A 13923-nucleotide genomic window follows, 5' to 3' on the forward strand; every position below is an offset into this window, starting at 1 on the left:
GAGAGAGAGAGAGAGAGAGAGAGAGAGAGAACTAGAAGTAGAAAGAAATCGTGAAGAATGTCGATTCTGGGAAATCTCAGGGTCTCTGCTGCACTGGGTTCCAATACCACAAACTCATTCCGAAGCTTCTCGCCTCCATCAAAGGTTAACACACTTTTTTCACTTTTCCATTTTCTTTTATTTTGTATCCTCTTGTTCTTCAGAGATGATTTTTGGCTTACTTATATTCCCTATTTGCATTAATCTCTGGGTTTACTCTAATTCTTCTAGTTTTAGTTATCTGACTTGCTTAATTTTCCTAGTATCCAAAAGAAATGAAAAGAGTTGGGTTTTTGATTGTGAAGATCGAAACAATACCCAAGTAATATTTTTCTTGCTACTATTACTTTCAGCTACCAGTTGTTAATATTTGTGATTTTCGATGCCGTTGAGTCGTGGGATTTGGGAACATGGTCTTGTTCAGTTTTGTACATTTCGAATCAGATTACAAATTTGGGTATGTTGCTGTGGGTATGATGTAAAGGATGTACAATTAAATCCTTACTTTTTTGTTTTTGTTTTTTTTTGTTGTTGGTTCTGAAGCAAATTCTTAGTTTGTCTAATAGATAGCTTCATATATGTTTGTGTTCGAAGCATATCCACTTTTCAGAAATTCAGTTGTTCAATTTCAATCTGTAGAAAATAAGAGGAAAATGAGTTATGTTTTCTACCCAGTGTCTTTAAATTTTCATTTTTAACTTGCAAACAGTATATACATGCATTTTAGATGTTGTCAATACCTTTGAATTTTAATTGATTACTTATCAAATATGTACCTTTTCTTAGTCAGCTACTGGTTTTGACCAATCAAATAGTGACTTTTAAAAGGATTATCATCAACTTGTTCAATCTATACCTCACAAGACAACTAGTAAAGTCATAATTTAAGCGGTAAAAATCAACGTTTGACGGCAAGAAGGTTTATATTTGCTATGAAGTTGAAATCTACAGGGACGACGTTGAAAACATCCGAAATACATGTTATATGTTTCTAATGGGTATAAAATAGTAAACAAACTTTTCAATTATAATCATTTTCTTAATTTTTTGTTGGTTCCACGATGTTAAATGCAGCTAAGGTAATGAGTGAAGTGATTAGGCTAGTTTTTAAGTTGTTGTAGGAGTTAGCAAGATAGTGCAAATTGCCTTTCCCTACTTGAATTTAAGTTTTGTGCTGAATCGTATAGGTGGACTTTACTAACTTCCTTTATGGAGGATCTAGCATAACTGATGTGACACCTAAATGGCCCCATGTGGCGCTTGATAGCCGTGATTTGCGCAGACATACCAAGCAGACTTCTGGGATTGGTGGTCATGTTCAACTCTCCCCAAGGTCGACTAGCCAGGAAGCTGAGAGCTTTCTCTTCAATGTAGTCAACATGGGATTCTTTGAGCGTCTAAACTTGGCCTGGAAAATAATCTTCCCGTCGCAGAAATCTAGGAAGAGCTCCAATGCAAGGACTGCCAAGCAGCGGTTAAAGATGATTCTGTTTTCTGACCGTTGTGCAGTCAGTGATGAAGCTAAGCAGAAGATAGTCAGCAACATTGTGCGGGCACTATCAGACTTTGTCGAGATTGAATCGCAGGACAAAGTTCAGCTGAGTGTCTCTACTGATTTAGACCTCGGAACGATTTACTCCGTCACTGTGCCAGTGAGGCGGGTGAAAGCAGAATATCAAATGGGAGATGAAGCTGGATCAATAACGAATATCGAATACAAAGATACTGGAGAAACTTCTGGCTCAGTTGATGTCAGGTTTGATTTCTACATTCCTGACGAGAGGACCAATAATTTCTAAGGTCATATGTTTGGCCAGCATCAAAGAAGAGTTACTGTTACATGTATGTTTCTTTAGCCAGCGAGACAACCTTACAATTCTGTACATAAAATGAAAATTCCTGTTTGGTGGTTCGAAATTTTGCTTTCCCAGTTTGATTTCATGTTCGACTTAATGAGACTATTTGGTCTATCTATGTGAGTAAATTTTGACTTGAAGTTCTTCCTTCTTAGTTGAATTGCATCTGAGGTTTTATGTGTTATATCTTTTCACCGCAAAATGTGAGATATGAATCTTCTGGATGGATGAAACAATGGAGATAGTTAATGGTGACCAAGACAATAGCACTCTCGTAAATCGGTTCATGTTTTATTATGAAGTGTTCTACGATTTTAGTCTCTTAAAAGAGCACAAATCAAAGAATTAGACAAAATTTGAGACACCATAAATATCACCTATTCAACAAATTCCTGGGCCTGGCCCAAGAAGGCCGAAGCCCAATAATTTATTGAAAATTTGAAATAAAAAGCAAAAATGGAGAAATACTTGAGAGATGAATTAAAGTTTTTCATTTCACCGATTCAAGTTTTCAATTTTAATTTTGTTATAGTTAAAAGTTCTTATAAAATGTTATATTTAATTTTTTCTGCTACAGTTAAAAATTCTTACATAAAATTACATTTTAACTCGAATTAAAATTTTAAATCCACGGACTAAACAAAATTTAAAAGTAAAAAGATAAAAATTTTAATTTATGTATTTTTAACGAGTATTAAGATTATCTAAATAAAAGAATTTAAAACACAGGGATTGAACCCGACGTGAATCGAACACGCAACCTTCTGATCTGGAGTCAGACGCGCTACCATTGCGCCACGGATCCATTTTAGTTCTTTGTACCAGATGGTTTAATTTAAACTGATAAAAAGGGTATATTCGTAACTTCAATGAATTTGATTTATTCACCTGAATATATCTCGAGCTAATAAGCGGGAAAATCTTTAGATCTTCCAGTGTTTTCACAATCCCCGCATTTTTTTCTTTTTACTAAAGTAATATTTCATTCCACCAAAAACCAAACAAACAAACAACGAAACCCAGAAACAAAAGGCCAAGAACGAACGGAGACGCAAAGCTACTTTAACCTCGCTTTAATTTCACGGAGCGCAGGTTAGGGACCTTTTCTGCTCCATTATCGCCTTCAATCAATCCTCGTTTCTTCAGAATCATGGAGTAAATTTTGGACGTTTTCAGAATCGAATTCGTTTTCTTTTTTCTTTGGATGATCTGAGTTTAATCCAATGGAAGCGAACGGAGCTCCTTTACCGTTTCAGAATCCGATCCGGGATGCCATTTCCAGAGTTCGGTTCGCTCCGCAATCGGATAACCTCCTCATTTCATCTTGGGATTCGGTGAGTGTCTCCGTTGCTTTTGAACTGTGAAATCCTGTCGTTTTGCTTGATTTTGAGTTGTGATTTTCTGGCGTTTCAGTGTCTGCGACTGTACGATGTGGGAAGCTCGGAACTCAGATTAGAAGCTCCGTCGAAAGCTCCGCTTCTCGATTGCTGTTTCCAGGACGAATCCCTCGCTTTCATCTCTGGTTCTGATGGTTTCATTAGAAGGTCTGCCATTTTTCTTTGCTTTCATTTAAATCCATTGCAACTTGCAAGTGTTGTTTTGGTGATCTTTACATTTCTACGACATTTATTGTTAGAGTGTTGAGGCCAGCAATTGGTGTTCGCTTTGACTTATTAATTCCGGTTTGCTATTAATTTTTTGCGAAGAATAGGAATAGATAAAATTCTATTTTAGGATCTTAAGTGCTTTATACATATTTAGTAAGAGTGGCTGTCAGATGTGATGCTAATTAGAGTATGAAGGTCTAAATTCTTAGTATTCACAAGTTAGAAGATAAAGCAAACGGTGAAGGAGAAAAGTTATGGAATTTGTATCCAGCAAAACCTTTTCTTTTCTTTGACAATGCATTTTCTTTTATGCGCCTTCAACATTTGATGAGGCTGTATGTTCTGATTATTAAAGAACTTCCTCAACTTTCCTTGTGGTGACTTTTAGGTATGATTTGCATTCAGGAACTAGTGAAGTGATCGGAAATCATGCTGATCTCTCTACATGCATTGGATATTCTGACGCTACCTGTAAGCAAAATTACCATATACTTCTGTTGCCATTTAGTTCTGTTTACAAGTTACATTAGATGTTTGATCCTGTTTCTCTCACCCCCATCACTGGATTGACTTGTTTGAATTAGAGATGTCTGGGCCGGGCACGGCCCTGCACAGTGCAGGGCCGGGCCTGAGGAGAAAATCTCAGGCCCGGTCCAGGCCCGCTAGTCCATAAGGGCCAGGGCCGGGCTTGGGCCCAGGCCCTTCATGGGCCGGCCCTGGCTCTTGTAATTTTTTTTCTAAAATTTAATTAAAAAAAAAGAAAATATATCATATGTCCTCAAAAGATGTGATTTTATTAAATTGAAATAATACAAATAAGTACACATAAATGACTGTCTCGTTAAAAATATTGCCAAGTAAAATTTGTAAGGAGATCGAAACAAAACCTTAACGAAAGAAAAAAAAGTACAGTAAGAATGATTGATTTACTTTATCGTATAATTTAATGTAACATGATTGATTTTATGTGTTGGAACCCTGAACATCAGAAGTTGACATCCATGAAAAATTTGCCTTTTTTCCAGGCCAAGTAATCATTACTGGTTTGCACAAGAAAATATTATCCTGGGACACACGTATGGAGAAGGATCTTTTGTGCTTGGTGAATCTAGGATCAGAGGTGGATTCTATGTCAATTTCGGGATTTGATATAATGCTAGCAGTCGGAACATCAGTATATATGTACGACTTGCGTAATTTAAGTAGATCAGTCCAATCAAAAAAATCTGATATGGATCTTCGGATAAAATGTGTCAGCTCAGTTCCTTATTCTAAAGGTATATAATAACAATTTCTTTGCGTGTTGTATAACATGTAACCATTGCTGAGGCTGCAAAGAAAGTGTTCTGATTAGAACCGTCAATGTCAGTATTCATTGATTATATATAAATTTGAACTCACTTTACCTAACTAACTAAAATTGACCACTTCCAATTCCTGTATGCATATAGAGAGTTGCATGTTTTGAGCTTATTTTATGCCGAGGGTTTAAGATTTTCAAGAAAACTAGGTAATGAGGAATAAGAGTGGACTTTGGGGAAAATAAATTAGTTTGATTAGGATTGATTTTTATTTGATTTCCCCTTAATTGTGTGTGATTTTATGGATTTAATTAGTTTCTGGTTTTGGTTTTGGTTTTGCAATTGGCCTATAAATTGACTACACTTTTATGGACAATGCAGACTATGGTGATTTGAATATTGAAAGAATTCTCAGCTGTTTCTCCCTCTTTTGACTTCCCCTTATTCGTCTCTCTATCTCAATTGCTTTTCTAAATCCCTAATCCCTCTTCTATCTCTCTCCTTTCCCCTAAATTCCCCCCTCTTTTCTCTTCTCTACTTTCTTTCTCCCCCTAATTCTGCATCACTAGGTTTCTGCATTTTCTTTTATGCTACAACGGCATTTAACTTTTAGTAATATATGCAAGGTGTTTGAAGTAAAACTTGTGTCTTTGCACTTGCAGGATTTGCAGCTGGCTCAGTAGATGGACGCGTAGCATTGGAGATGTCTTTTTCGGCCAATTCTGATGACATTACGTCAAATTTTAGGTTATTGCCGACTTAAGCTTTGACCGCCTTTGCTTTTTGGTTAGAGAAAGGCCTTGTTTAAGTTGTTCAAAGTCTGAAAAATATTTGGTCTGTCATTGTCCCTAATTCCTTTATTCTATCTTTTCTAATGAAATCCTTTTATTTTGTGTTGTATTACAGTTATACATTCCGATGTCATCCAAAGTCAGCTAATAAAAGACTTCATCTCGTGTCGGTGAATGACATTGTATTCAACCCACTGTACGTGTAATCTTATAAGGAGTTTTACCAGAACTATTATGAAAATTTACATTGATTTTATGTTTTTTTATAGCATTGGCAGTGCTTTTTTTACTGGTGATAACAACGGTTATGTGAGCGCATGGAATGCTCAGAGCAGGAAAAGGCTATTTGAGGTATGGCTCGTTGCATTAAACTACTTGTAGATGTTATTTCTTCAAGTGAATGCTTTTTATGTTTCCTCAGGAAGTATTTTTAGTAGAGACATTCGTCTGAGTTCTGAAATAAGGATTAATTCGGATTGCATAGTATGTTTCAGTATCATTCCCTTTAGAAGGCTTAAAGTCGACAACATTTGTAGACGACAGTGAGGGGCTAAAATCCAAATAATGTTTTGTTTAAACTATGCTAAATTATTAACATACGTCGGCTCTATTAGCCTTTTACTTCTACGTGCTTAATGAGTAGGTCATTTTGGTCTCACAAAATAGCTGATTCTCCGTTGTCATATTTCATGATGTGAGCATCCAAGTGTTCTATGATTATCTACATTTGTGAACCTATTCTGGTTTAATATCATTGCTGCCATATTTCTGAAATGGGATGATGTTTTTTTTTCTTAACATATTTCAAAAATGTATGATTATCTACAGGTGTGAAGCCTCGTTCTTTTTACATCACTCTCTTGTGCGTTTGAGATGTTGGATATGTATTCTGAGGATTGAATGATGAATGCTCTCTCTCTCTCTCTCTCTAGTTCATGAATGGTCTCTTTAGTGGCCATTAACTTTTCATTGTTTCAGTTGCCTAGATACCCAAATAGCGTGGCTTCTTTATCAATGAACCACAAGGGACAACTTCTTGCTGTCGCATCAAGCTATACATACCAAGAGGCTAATGAAATGTTAGTGACTCTTGTATTATTTTGTCTTCTATCTTAGAAGTTTCTCCGTTTACCTATAAACATCACACGTTAAGTACAAAAGGGTGATATTCTGTCTGGTTTGATTTATTATTGAAACAGAGAAGAGCCACCTCAAATATTCATTAAAGACATTGGCAATTGCAGCATCAGATCAGTTTCTTCTGGAAGTTCAAGCAGCCACTAACCATTCGCTGAAAGAAAGAGACTTGAGGTAGAAACTGAGTTAGAAACTTAGAGCAGCTGAAGAAACGACGCGTGGTTGGCAGGCTAGTGTCTTGGGAAGTTGCATCCCATTGTAAAATTTTGTGGCGATTTATCTAATAACATTTTATGTTAATTGGCTTCATGGGTTATGTGATGATATATTCTTAATTTAGGAGATGTTTAGTTGGAGGATTCAAATCATGATTTGAATCATGGTTTATGGTTCGTTACAGTGTTTTCTCTCATAAAAAATACACGTAAATCGAAAATAATCATAATCACATGATTTTAATCCATGAATCAAATATTTCCTTAAAGTTTTCGTTTGTGTTACTAAATTGGTCGTTATAACATTATGAGACAAGGTTTTCCTTTCATCACGCTAATATCATGTATCATGAAATAAAAAAAGAAAAAGAAAAAGAAAACAATGCTATGTTTGAGATTGACCAGCTCTTCATTTTTGCGTTTTTTTTCCTCTTTGGGTGAGAAGAAACTTGCTCAAGTGTTATTTTATACTATCTTACCAGATCATTGACTTAATGGACCCCAAAAATAAATTCAAAAGAGGAAAAATAGCATATTAATATTTGTTCTTTTTTAGAAGAGTAAGGTTTCTTATTGATGGTAAGGTTGTATATAATAACTGAAAATCGAATGGCAAACGACGGCACGGACCAAAATTGACAGAAAAAATCAATGGAAGCTAGTGGTTGACGCTGTCGGTTGGTGAAACTGAACCGCATAATCTCCAGCGATTTGGTCTTTTGATTATGCTAATTTTCAATTAGTCGGTTAATTGAAAACTGACCTAGTTTTTCTTTAATGAATTTCAATGGAAGAAAATTATAGAATTTATAGTGTATGAGTTTAAATTTTTACCTTTTACTCTTGATAAATACCCTTTTGTTAGTATAATTATTTGACTAAAAAGGCCATGAATTAAGAGTAAAAATAAAAATCGTGACTCATGGACTTTTAAAGAGTATTTGTCAAGATTACCCATTTGATGAGTGCAAATATGCTAGTAGGCCCATGTTAATCCTATGCTGTTGGGCCCAATAGACGATACACATTGATAAACGACCTGCATCCACTAAAAGTAAAACCACCAAAGGGAAATGGGTCGACCAATATAAAATCTCACGACGACGAGACCGCCATAACTGCCAACATATCTCTGTCTCTCCACACTTTTCTTCTTTGACGTCAACAACTTCAAGGCCACAATGACTTCTGCAAGCTGGATGATCATCGTTCAAGTGATTGTTATTGTGACATCGACCATGTCCTGTGTACTCATTGTAACCCTAGAAGCTCCATCGGCGTCTCCATCCACCCACTTGCCCTTTCGGGCCTCTTCGATGCAGTCGCCATTGCCGACCCCCTTCTCCGTTGTCGTCGCTATTGCTGTCTCCCCTTTCGTCCTCTCCACTACCGTTTCCATCACTGTCGGCATAGCCGCACTCGACGAAGCTTTATTCCAACTCAAGAGGCTGGATCCTAGTAAGGGTGGCAATTCGTATTAGTAGGTCGTATTCGTGTCAACTCGTTTGTTAATCGTGTCAGAAAACATCAACCCAAACACGACTCATTTATTAATCGTGTTAATCGTGTCAACCCGTATAACCCATTTAAATTAATATATTGAAGAAATAACTAATATAATAATGACTTATTTAACACGGTCAAGACAGATTTACCATGTTTATTGGTCAATTTATTTTTTTCTTTAATAAAGAATAAATAAAATTTACCTACAAATATTAAAATTTACATTATTTGTATTTAATATGTCATACAAACATTCATGTTATATCACATATCATTAGATTACAGATGACACATATAGTTAATCGTGTCAATTCGTGTTAGGAGGTCAACTCTAACCGAACTCATTTATTAATCATGTTTATCGTGTCAACTCGATTATAATCCAAATCCATTTATAGTAAACCCAAACCCGCTAACTTCGTAAGGGTTTCGAGTCGTGTCATCGTGTTGCTTCATGAATTGCCAGCCCTAGATCCTAGCCATGATACTCAGGTGTATTTCGCTGGTCGCCGAATAAAAATCATGACCCATATACTTTCAAGGGGTATTTATCAAGATTACCCATTTGATGGGAGCAAATATGCTATTGGGCTCATACTAATCCTATATTGCTGGGCCCAACAGACGATACACATTAATAAACGACCCACATCGCCTGAAAGTAAAACCATCAAAGGGAAACGGGTCGACCAATATAAAATATGTTAACAACAATGAGACTGCCATATAAGGCTGTACATGGGTTGGGTTGGTGCGGGGTATGTGTCACGTGAACTATCGGTCAGATAATAAGTGAAGCTCCAACTTAAGTATAAATATATATACATATGGAGAATGGTTAAATTGAGGCCCCACAGTTTGGATAAGAAACTGCTTAATGATTATGACAAACAGAGTAGAAGTGAGGATGGTCCATAATCAATGGGGAAGCTATTAGAACAAAAATAGAGAGCTCCTATAAGTATGAACAGTAAGACTGATCTTTCTCCACTCATACTCCAAGAGAAGGGCGGAGTACCTAGAAGAAAAATAGAAAAAGTCTAATCGATGTGAGAAGGATCCCCCAAAGTATTAGAACAAGTATATATAAATAAGTTATAGTTACTACTATGGCTAATAATAACGATTTGGATAATGGGAACCTATTAAGAAAATGTTAAGATGATAGATTCTTGAGCCATTTCCTATGTCAAATCACGATCCAGGTAAAGGAATGCATGAATTAAGAATATAGAGCAAGTAAGTTAAGATCATGGATTAGTAAGAAGAGACCTCATAAAAGTAAGGTCAATAATCTTAGTAAGATCCTCGGGGAAGAAATGCCAATGGAGGATGCTCTTCATGTGAAGAGTAGCGAAAAACATTACAAAACCTCGACTTCATTCGAATTTTGAAGATAAAATTTTTATAAATTGAGTACATTGTAATGTTGAGGAGAATTAGTAAAGAAATAAGTTTACTTATTCATGGACATTTTCCATAAATAAGCCGTGAATTCTGCAGGTTTAAAACCTTTAAGTACACGTGCTCATATTAGAAGGACGTGTAAAATATCAGTATGACAAGATATACTATGAAAAAACCTAGTAAGTATATCTGAGTATGTTTAAGAGTATCGTGGGACATGAAATAAATGACTTAACGGTACACCATGTCAGATAGTAACTGAGAATATTGGCTATGAGAGTGCAAAGTTTCAAATAACCAGTTTGACTTCAGATAAGTCATCACGTTCTTAACGGTTCGGTCAAATTGATGAACCAATAAGTAAGCACTCGATTAGTAATAACCAAGAATATTCTAAGATTTAAGTATTATTATGAGTGTAGAATTATAAAATTATGGAATAATCCCATGATTCAATATGTAGTATTACATTTGTCCTACGTAGTACCCCCAAAAATCACAAGGATGAACATTCAAATCCAAATTATATGAAAGTAGTACATCACACTCACAGTTAGAGAGTTTTCACACAGTTGTATCCAAAGGATATTACGATAACCCAGGACCAAGATCAGATAGATCTAATAATGGAGTCTCAGCCGAATCAAGGATAGAAATGTATAGTCTAAGTCGATGTCAAGTTAAAAATAGTTAAGTATAGGTACATATGTATGTTAAGGAAACTGAGGTTGTAGCTAACAACCCTCGTTTTGAGTATTTAAGTTTTAGAACGTTGCAACAGAGCATGCAACAAATAAATAAATTTTAAACATGACGATTTAAATGATTGATTTTAAAAGGGCTTTAAGATGTACTTGAATTTAAGATTTCTCATGAAATCCGTTTTAAAGTCAAAATTAAATGGCCCGATTGAATTGGCTAGTTTTAGAAAGGCTTTTAAAGAGCATTTGAAATAAGAGTTCAAATGCTGCTCTGTTTGAAAGATATTTTTAGAACGTTTTATCTTAACTGAAATTAAGAAAAGCTTTATGAAATTTAGTGATTCACTTATTTGAAATTATTGTTACAAATTATGAAAGTATTCTTTCTTATATTAAAAAAAAAAATGTTCCGCAAATTTTAAGAAACCCCAGTAAGTACAAGTTAAAAAGTTAGTAACAGTAGCGGCCTCAAAGGAGGGTCGTCACATATATTGAGTCATAGACTAGAGCTAATCAGAGCTTGTAAATACGCTATATAAATCGAGAGTGCAACTCTAGGCTTTTAGTGGAATAGCGCTAGAGTTTTATAATCATGAGACAGACTTGTTGGTTTACAAGTAGTGTTGTGGTTATAGGAGCTTGATTTATATATGTCCATCGGGTCCCTTTACTAGCTCACATAATTTCCTGTAACGATATGGCGTATTTCGTACATATTGGTAACTTGTGTTATTTCCATAAAAGAAGTTCAAAGTTAATATGAGATTGATTAATTTATGAGTGATTTATCGGGTGAATTAATTGATAAATTAATTATAGATAAGTTGGTTAAATTATTGTTATAAGATTTTTTAATATGGGAAGACTATCATATGACTATTTTGATTAGGCAACTTCTCTATTGGGTTGCTTGAATCAAAATTGAGGCTCTATGCAAGTTTCCCGTGTTGAAAAACTAGGAAAACAAGTTTCGTCAGTGTAGACCGGTCGACCGGTTAGTGAAGACAGGTTGACCAGTGAGTTATAACGTCTCTGTCACCGGTCGACCGGTTGTAACGTAAAATGCATGCTGACGTGGCAAAATTGACTCTGGATGCGATTAGAACTTTGGGAAACCTAATTATTACGGAAGTAAGACTTCCTAAACACTATAAATAGCCTATTAAGTCACTTTATTCATTAGATCACTGGAGAGACTTTTTGGAGGCTATTGACAAAAGATTCCTGAGAGAAAAAATTGTTTAATTCTCAAGAACAATTTTTTCTTTGGCTCTCTTGTGATTGGAAGGAGATCAAGAATACCAAGAGGAGATTGAACGACGTGTGCCCACCCACACTCCAATCGTGGAAACGAGAATAGGAAAGAAGACCAGTTGGTTGAGGCTCTTCCGGTTGCTGTTTGGAACGCTTTGATCTGTCAGACGTGCAGTTTCCTAAATCTCAAAAGGTATGATTTAGATCTTTAGTATTCATGTTATATAGCATCATGAACATGTTCTTGATTGGCTTTGGCATTGATTTAAAATTTTAAAATTCCACTGCGCACTCGATGCCATTATTTTCCAACACGATCAACAATTGATTTTGACCTCTAAAATGACCTAACGAACTATTTACTGTAGTAATAAATTAGATGTGACTGTGTTTGAGAGCTATTTACTGTAGCGAAACTCGAATTCTAAACTCGAATCGATGAAATGAACCGAGCTTATACTTGCAAACTTTAAATGTTTTAATTTTAATATGATATAAAATACTTGAGAATTAGCATTGGTGTCTAAAATTAGACTCTGCCCATTCTTTTTTTTTTTTTAAAGTGAACCATATAATTCTTTAGGGATATTTACATTTTTATAACCTATATTTTAAGTTTATTTTAAATTTGTATCTTCAGTTTTTGATCTTATCGAATGTGTACCTTCAAATTTGATTTAATATACAAATCTATCACTTATCTCGGTCAATCATTGATTTTTACCTCTAAAATGACCTAACGATCGTTAAAAAAAAAAAGAGAAAATAAAGCTAAAACTTTCCGACATTACAAAAAATAAAAATTAAAAACAAAAAAGACCCCAATTCAATGGTATTTTGGATATTTTTAAGGTTAAAGCCGTAAGGTTAAAGTTTTTTTTAGTTTGTGCTTAGTTTCTTTTTTTTTCTTTTCTATTTTTATTTAAGGGTACTTTAATTGTTTTGTGTGCTTAAAATTAAAATCGAGAGTTGACTTTGAAAATGTATAAATTTGAGTGTTAAATCTAATATAAAGGTTTGCATTTAATGAGATTAAAAACTGAAGATATATTTTTTGAATAAACTTAAAACACATGGTATAAAAATGTAAATATCCCTAATTCTTTATTACCCATATATAGTTTATCTAGTGTATATTGAAATGTTATGTGATCTGATCTTTGGGTAGAAAAAAGTTTGGCTGCAGAGCGGAGTTTTTGTTCCTATATATTTTTCAATTACAGGTATAAGTAATTAAACAAATATACATGTGGTTTGATTTATACTCTGAGAATTGTTCTTTGCACTTTTTTTCCCCCACCAAGATAATGAGCGGATTTTGACACTTTATAGCAAAAATAAAAAGAAACCCCGAAAAATTTCATGTAGACCCTAAAAAATCATTTTGATTTATGTCTTCCATATTAGCTTGGTATAATGAAATTACTGTTGCTATATCAAGGTAGTTGTTTTTTTTTTAAGGAAAATATAAAAAGTAGAATTGGTATAAATGTTTTCCAAACAAAAGATTAGTTGTGGTGGTATACATACGGTATTGTGCAGATTTGTATTCTGCGGTTAATTTTGATAATTAACCCTTTTAACTTTCAAAATAATTGTAATGTGCTTTATTTTATCAACGTTATGATTTTTCATCAGATTTCAAGATTGAGAGTTGGAGATTGAGACATTTATGTTACGGTTTAAATTCTGATGTTGAAATTTCTCGTCAAACATGTTTTTTCGTCCCTAAGTATCATCATAAAAATGGAGCACATAACAACTCTTTTGTAAGTTGGAGTAAATTGATAACATTAAAAGCTCAAGTGGTAACCCGCAAAACCCCTATAAGTTCAAGGGCAAAACTGCAAATAATCCAGTTTATATATTATGGTAAACATTAATGGGATATAGAGGCAAATGGCTTTTTTAGAAATCTTTTAAATAAATGGTCAAACTTTTATAAAATTATCAAATTAGTTGGTTTTTTTAGTTAATTTAGTGGTCAATTACTGATTGATTAGTCTATAACTGATTAATTTAACAGTCTATCATTTATTAACTTTAATTTATCACTGATTAATTCGATGATTATTCGTTATTAATCAATAACATTATATTCGAGTGTGA

At 34.4% G+C, this 13923-nt stretch overlaps 2 protein-coding genes and 1 non-coding gene across 4 annotated transcripts; 2 read left to right on the top strand and 1 right to left on the bottom strand.

The window, feature by feature from the left end:
• The first annotated feature begins 8 nt into the window (after nt 1–8).
• Nucleotides 9–2013, top strand: LOC21404598 (cell division topological specificity factor homolog, chloroplastic). The gene is made up of 2 exons (XM_010108931.2): nt 9–144; nt 1227–2013. The coding sequence occupies exons 1-2, from the start codon at nt 58–60 to the stop codon at nt 1836–1838; spliced, it is 699 nt and encodes a 232-aa protein (XP_010107233.1). The 5' UTR covers nt 9–57; the 3' UTR covers nt 1839–2013.
• A 615-nt stretch (nt 2014–2628) lies between these two features.
• TRNAW-CCA lies at nt 2629–2700 on the bottom strand. Its single transcript has one exon. It is a non-coding gene; the product is annotated as a tRNA-Trp (tRNA).
• A 379-nt stretch (nt 2701–3079) lies between these two features.
• On the top strand, nt 3080–7082 carry LOC21404599 (mitotic checkpoint protein BUB3.3). Of its 2 annotated transcripts, none has more exons than XM_010108932.2 (9): nt 3080–3229; nt 3309–3439; nt 3891–3973; nt 4528–4779; nt 5466–5550; nt 5710–5790; nt 5864–5945; nt 6573–6673; nt 6794–7082. In XM_010108932.2, the coding sequence occupies exons 1-9, from the start codon at nt 3119–3121 to the stop codon at nt 6876–6878; spliced, it is 1011 nt and encodes a 336-aa protein (XP_010107234.1). In that variant the 5' UTR covers nt 3080–3118; the 3' UTR covers nt 6879–7082. The 2 variants fall into 2 exon arrangements, with proteins under 2 accessions (XP_010107234.1, XP_024028550.1); XM_024172782.1 differs by having other exon boundaries at nt 6839–7082.
• Nucleotides 7083–13923: the final 6841 nt, after the last annotated feature.

This window comes from Morus notabilis, unplaced genomic scaffold, assembly GCF_000414095.1.
Source record: "Morus notabilis unplaced genomic scaffold, ASM41409v2 Scaffold63, whole genome shotgun sequence".
NCBI lineage: Eukaryota > Viridiplantae > Streptophyta > Magnoliopsida > Rosales > Moraceae > Morus > Morus notabilis.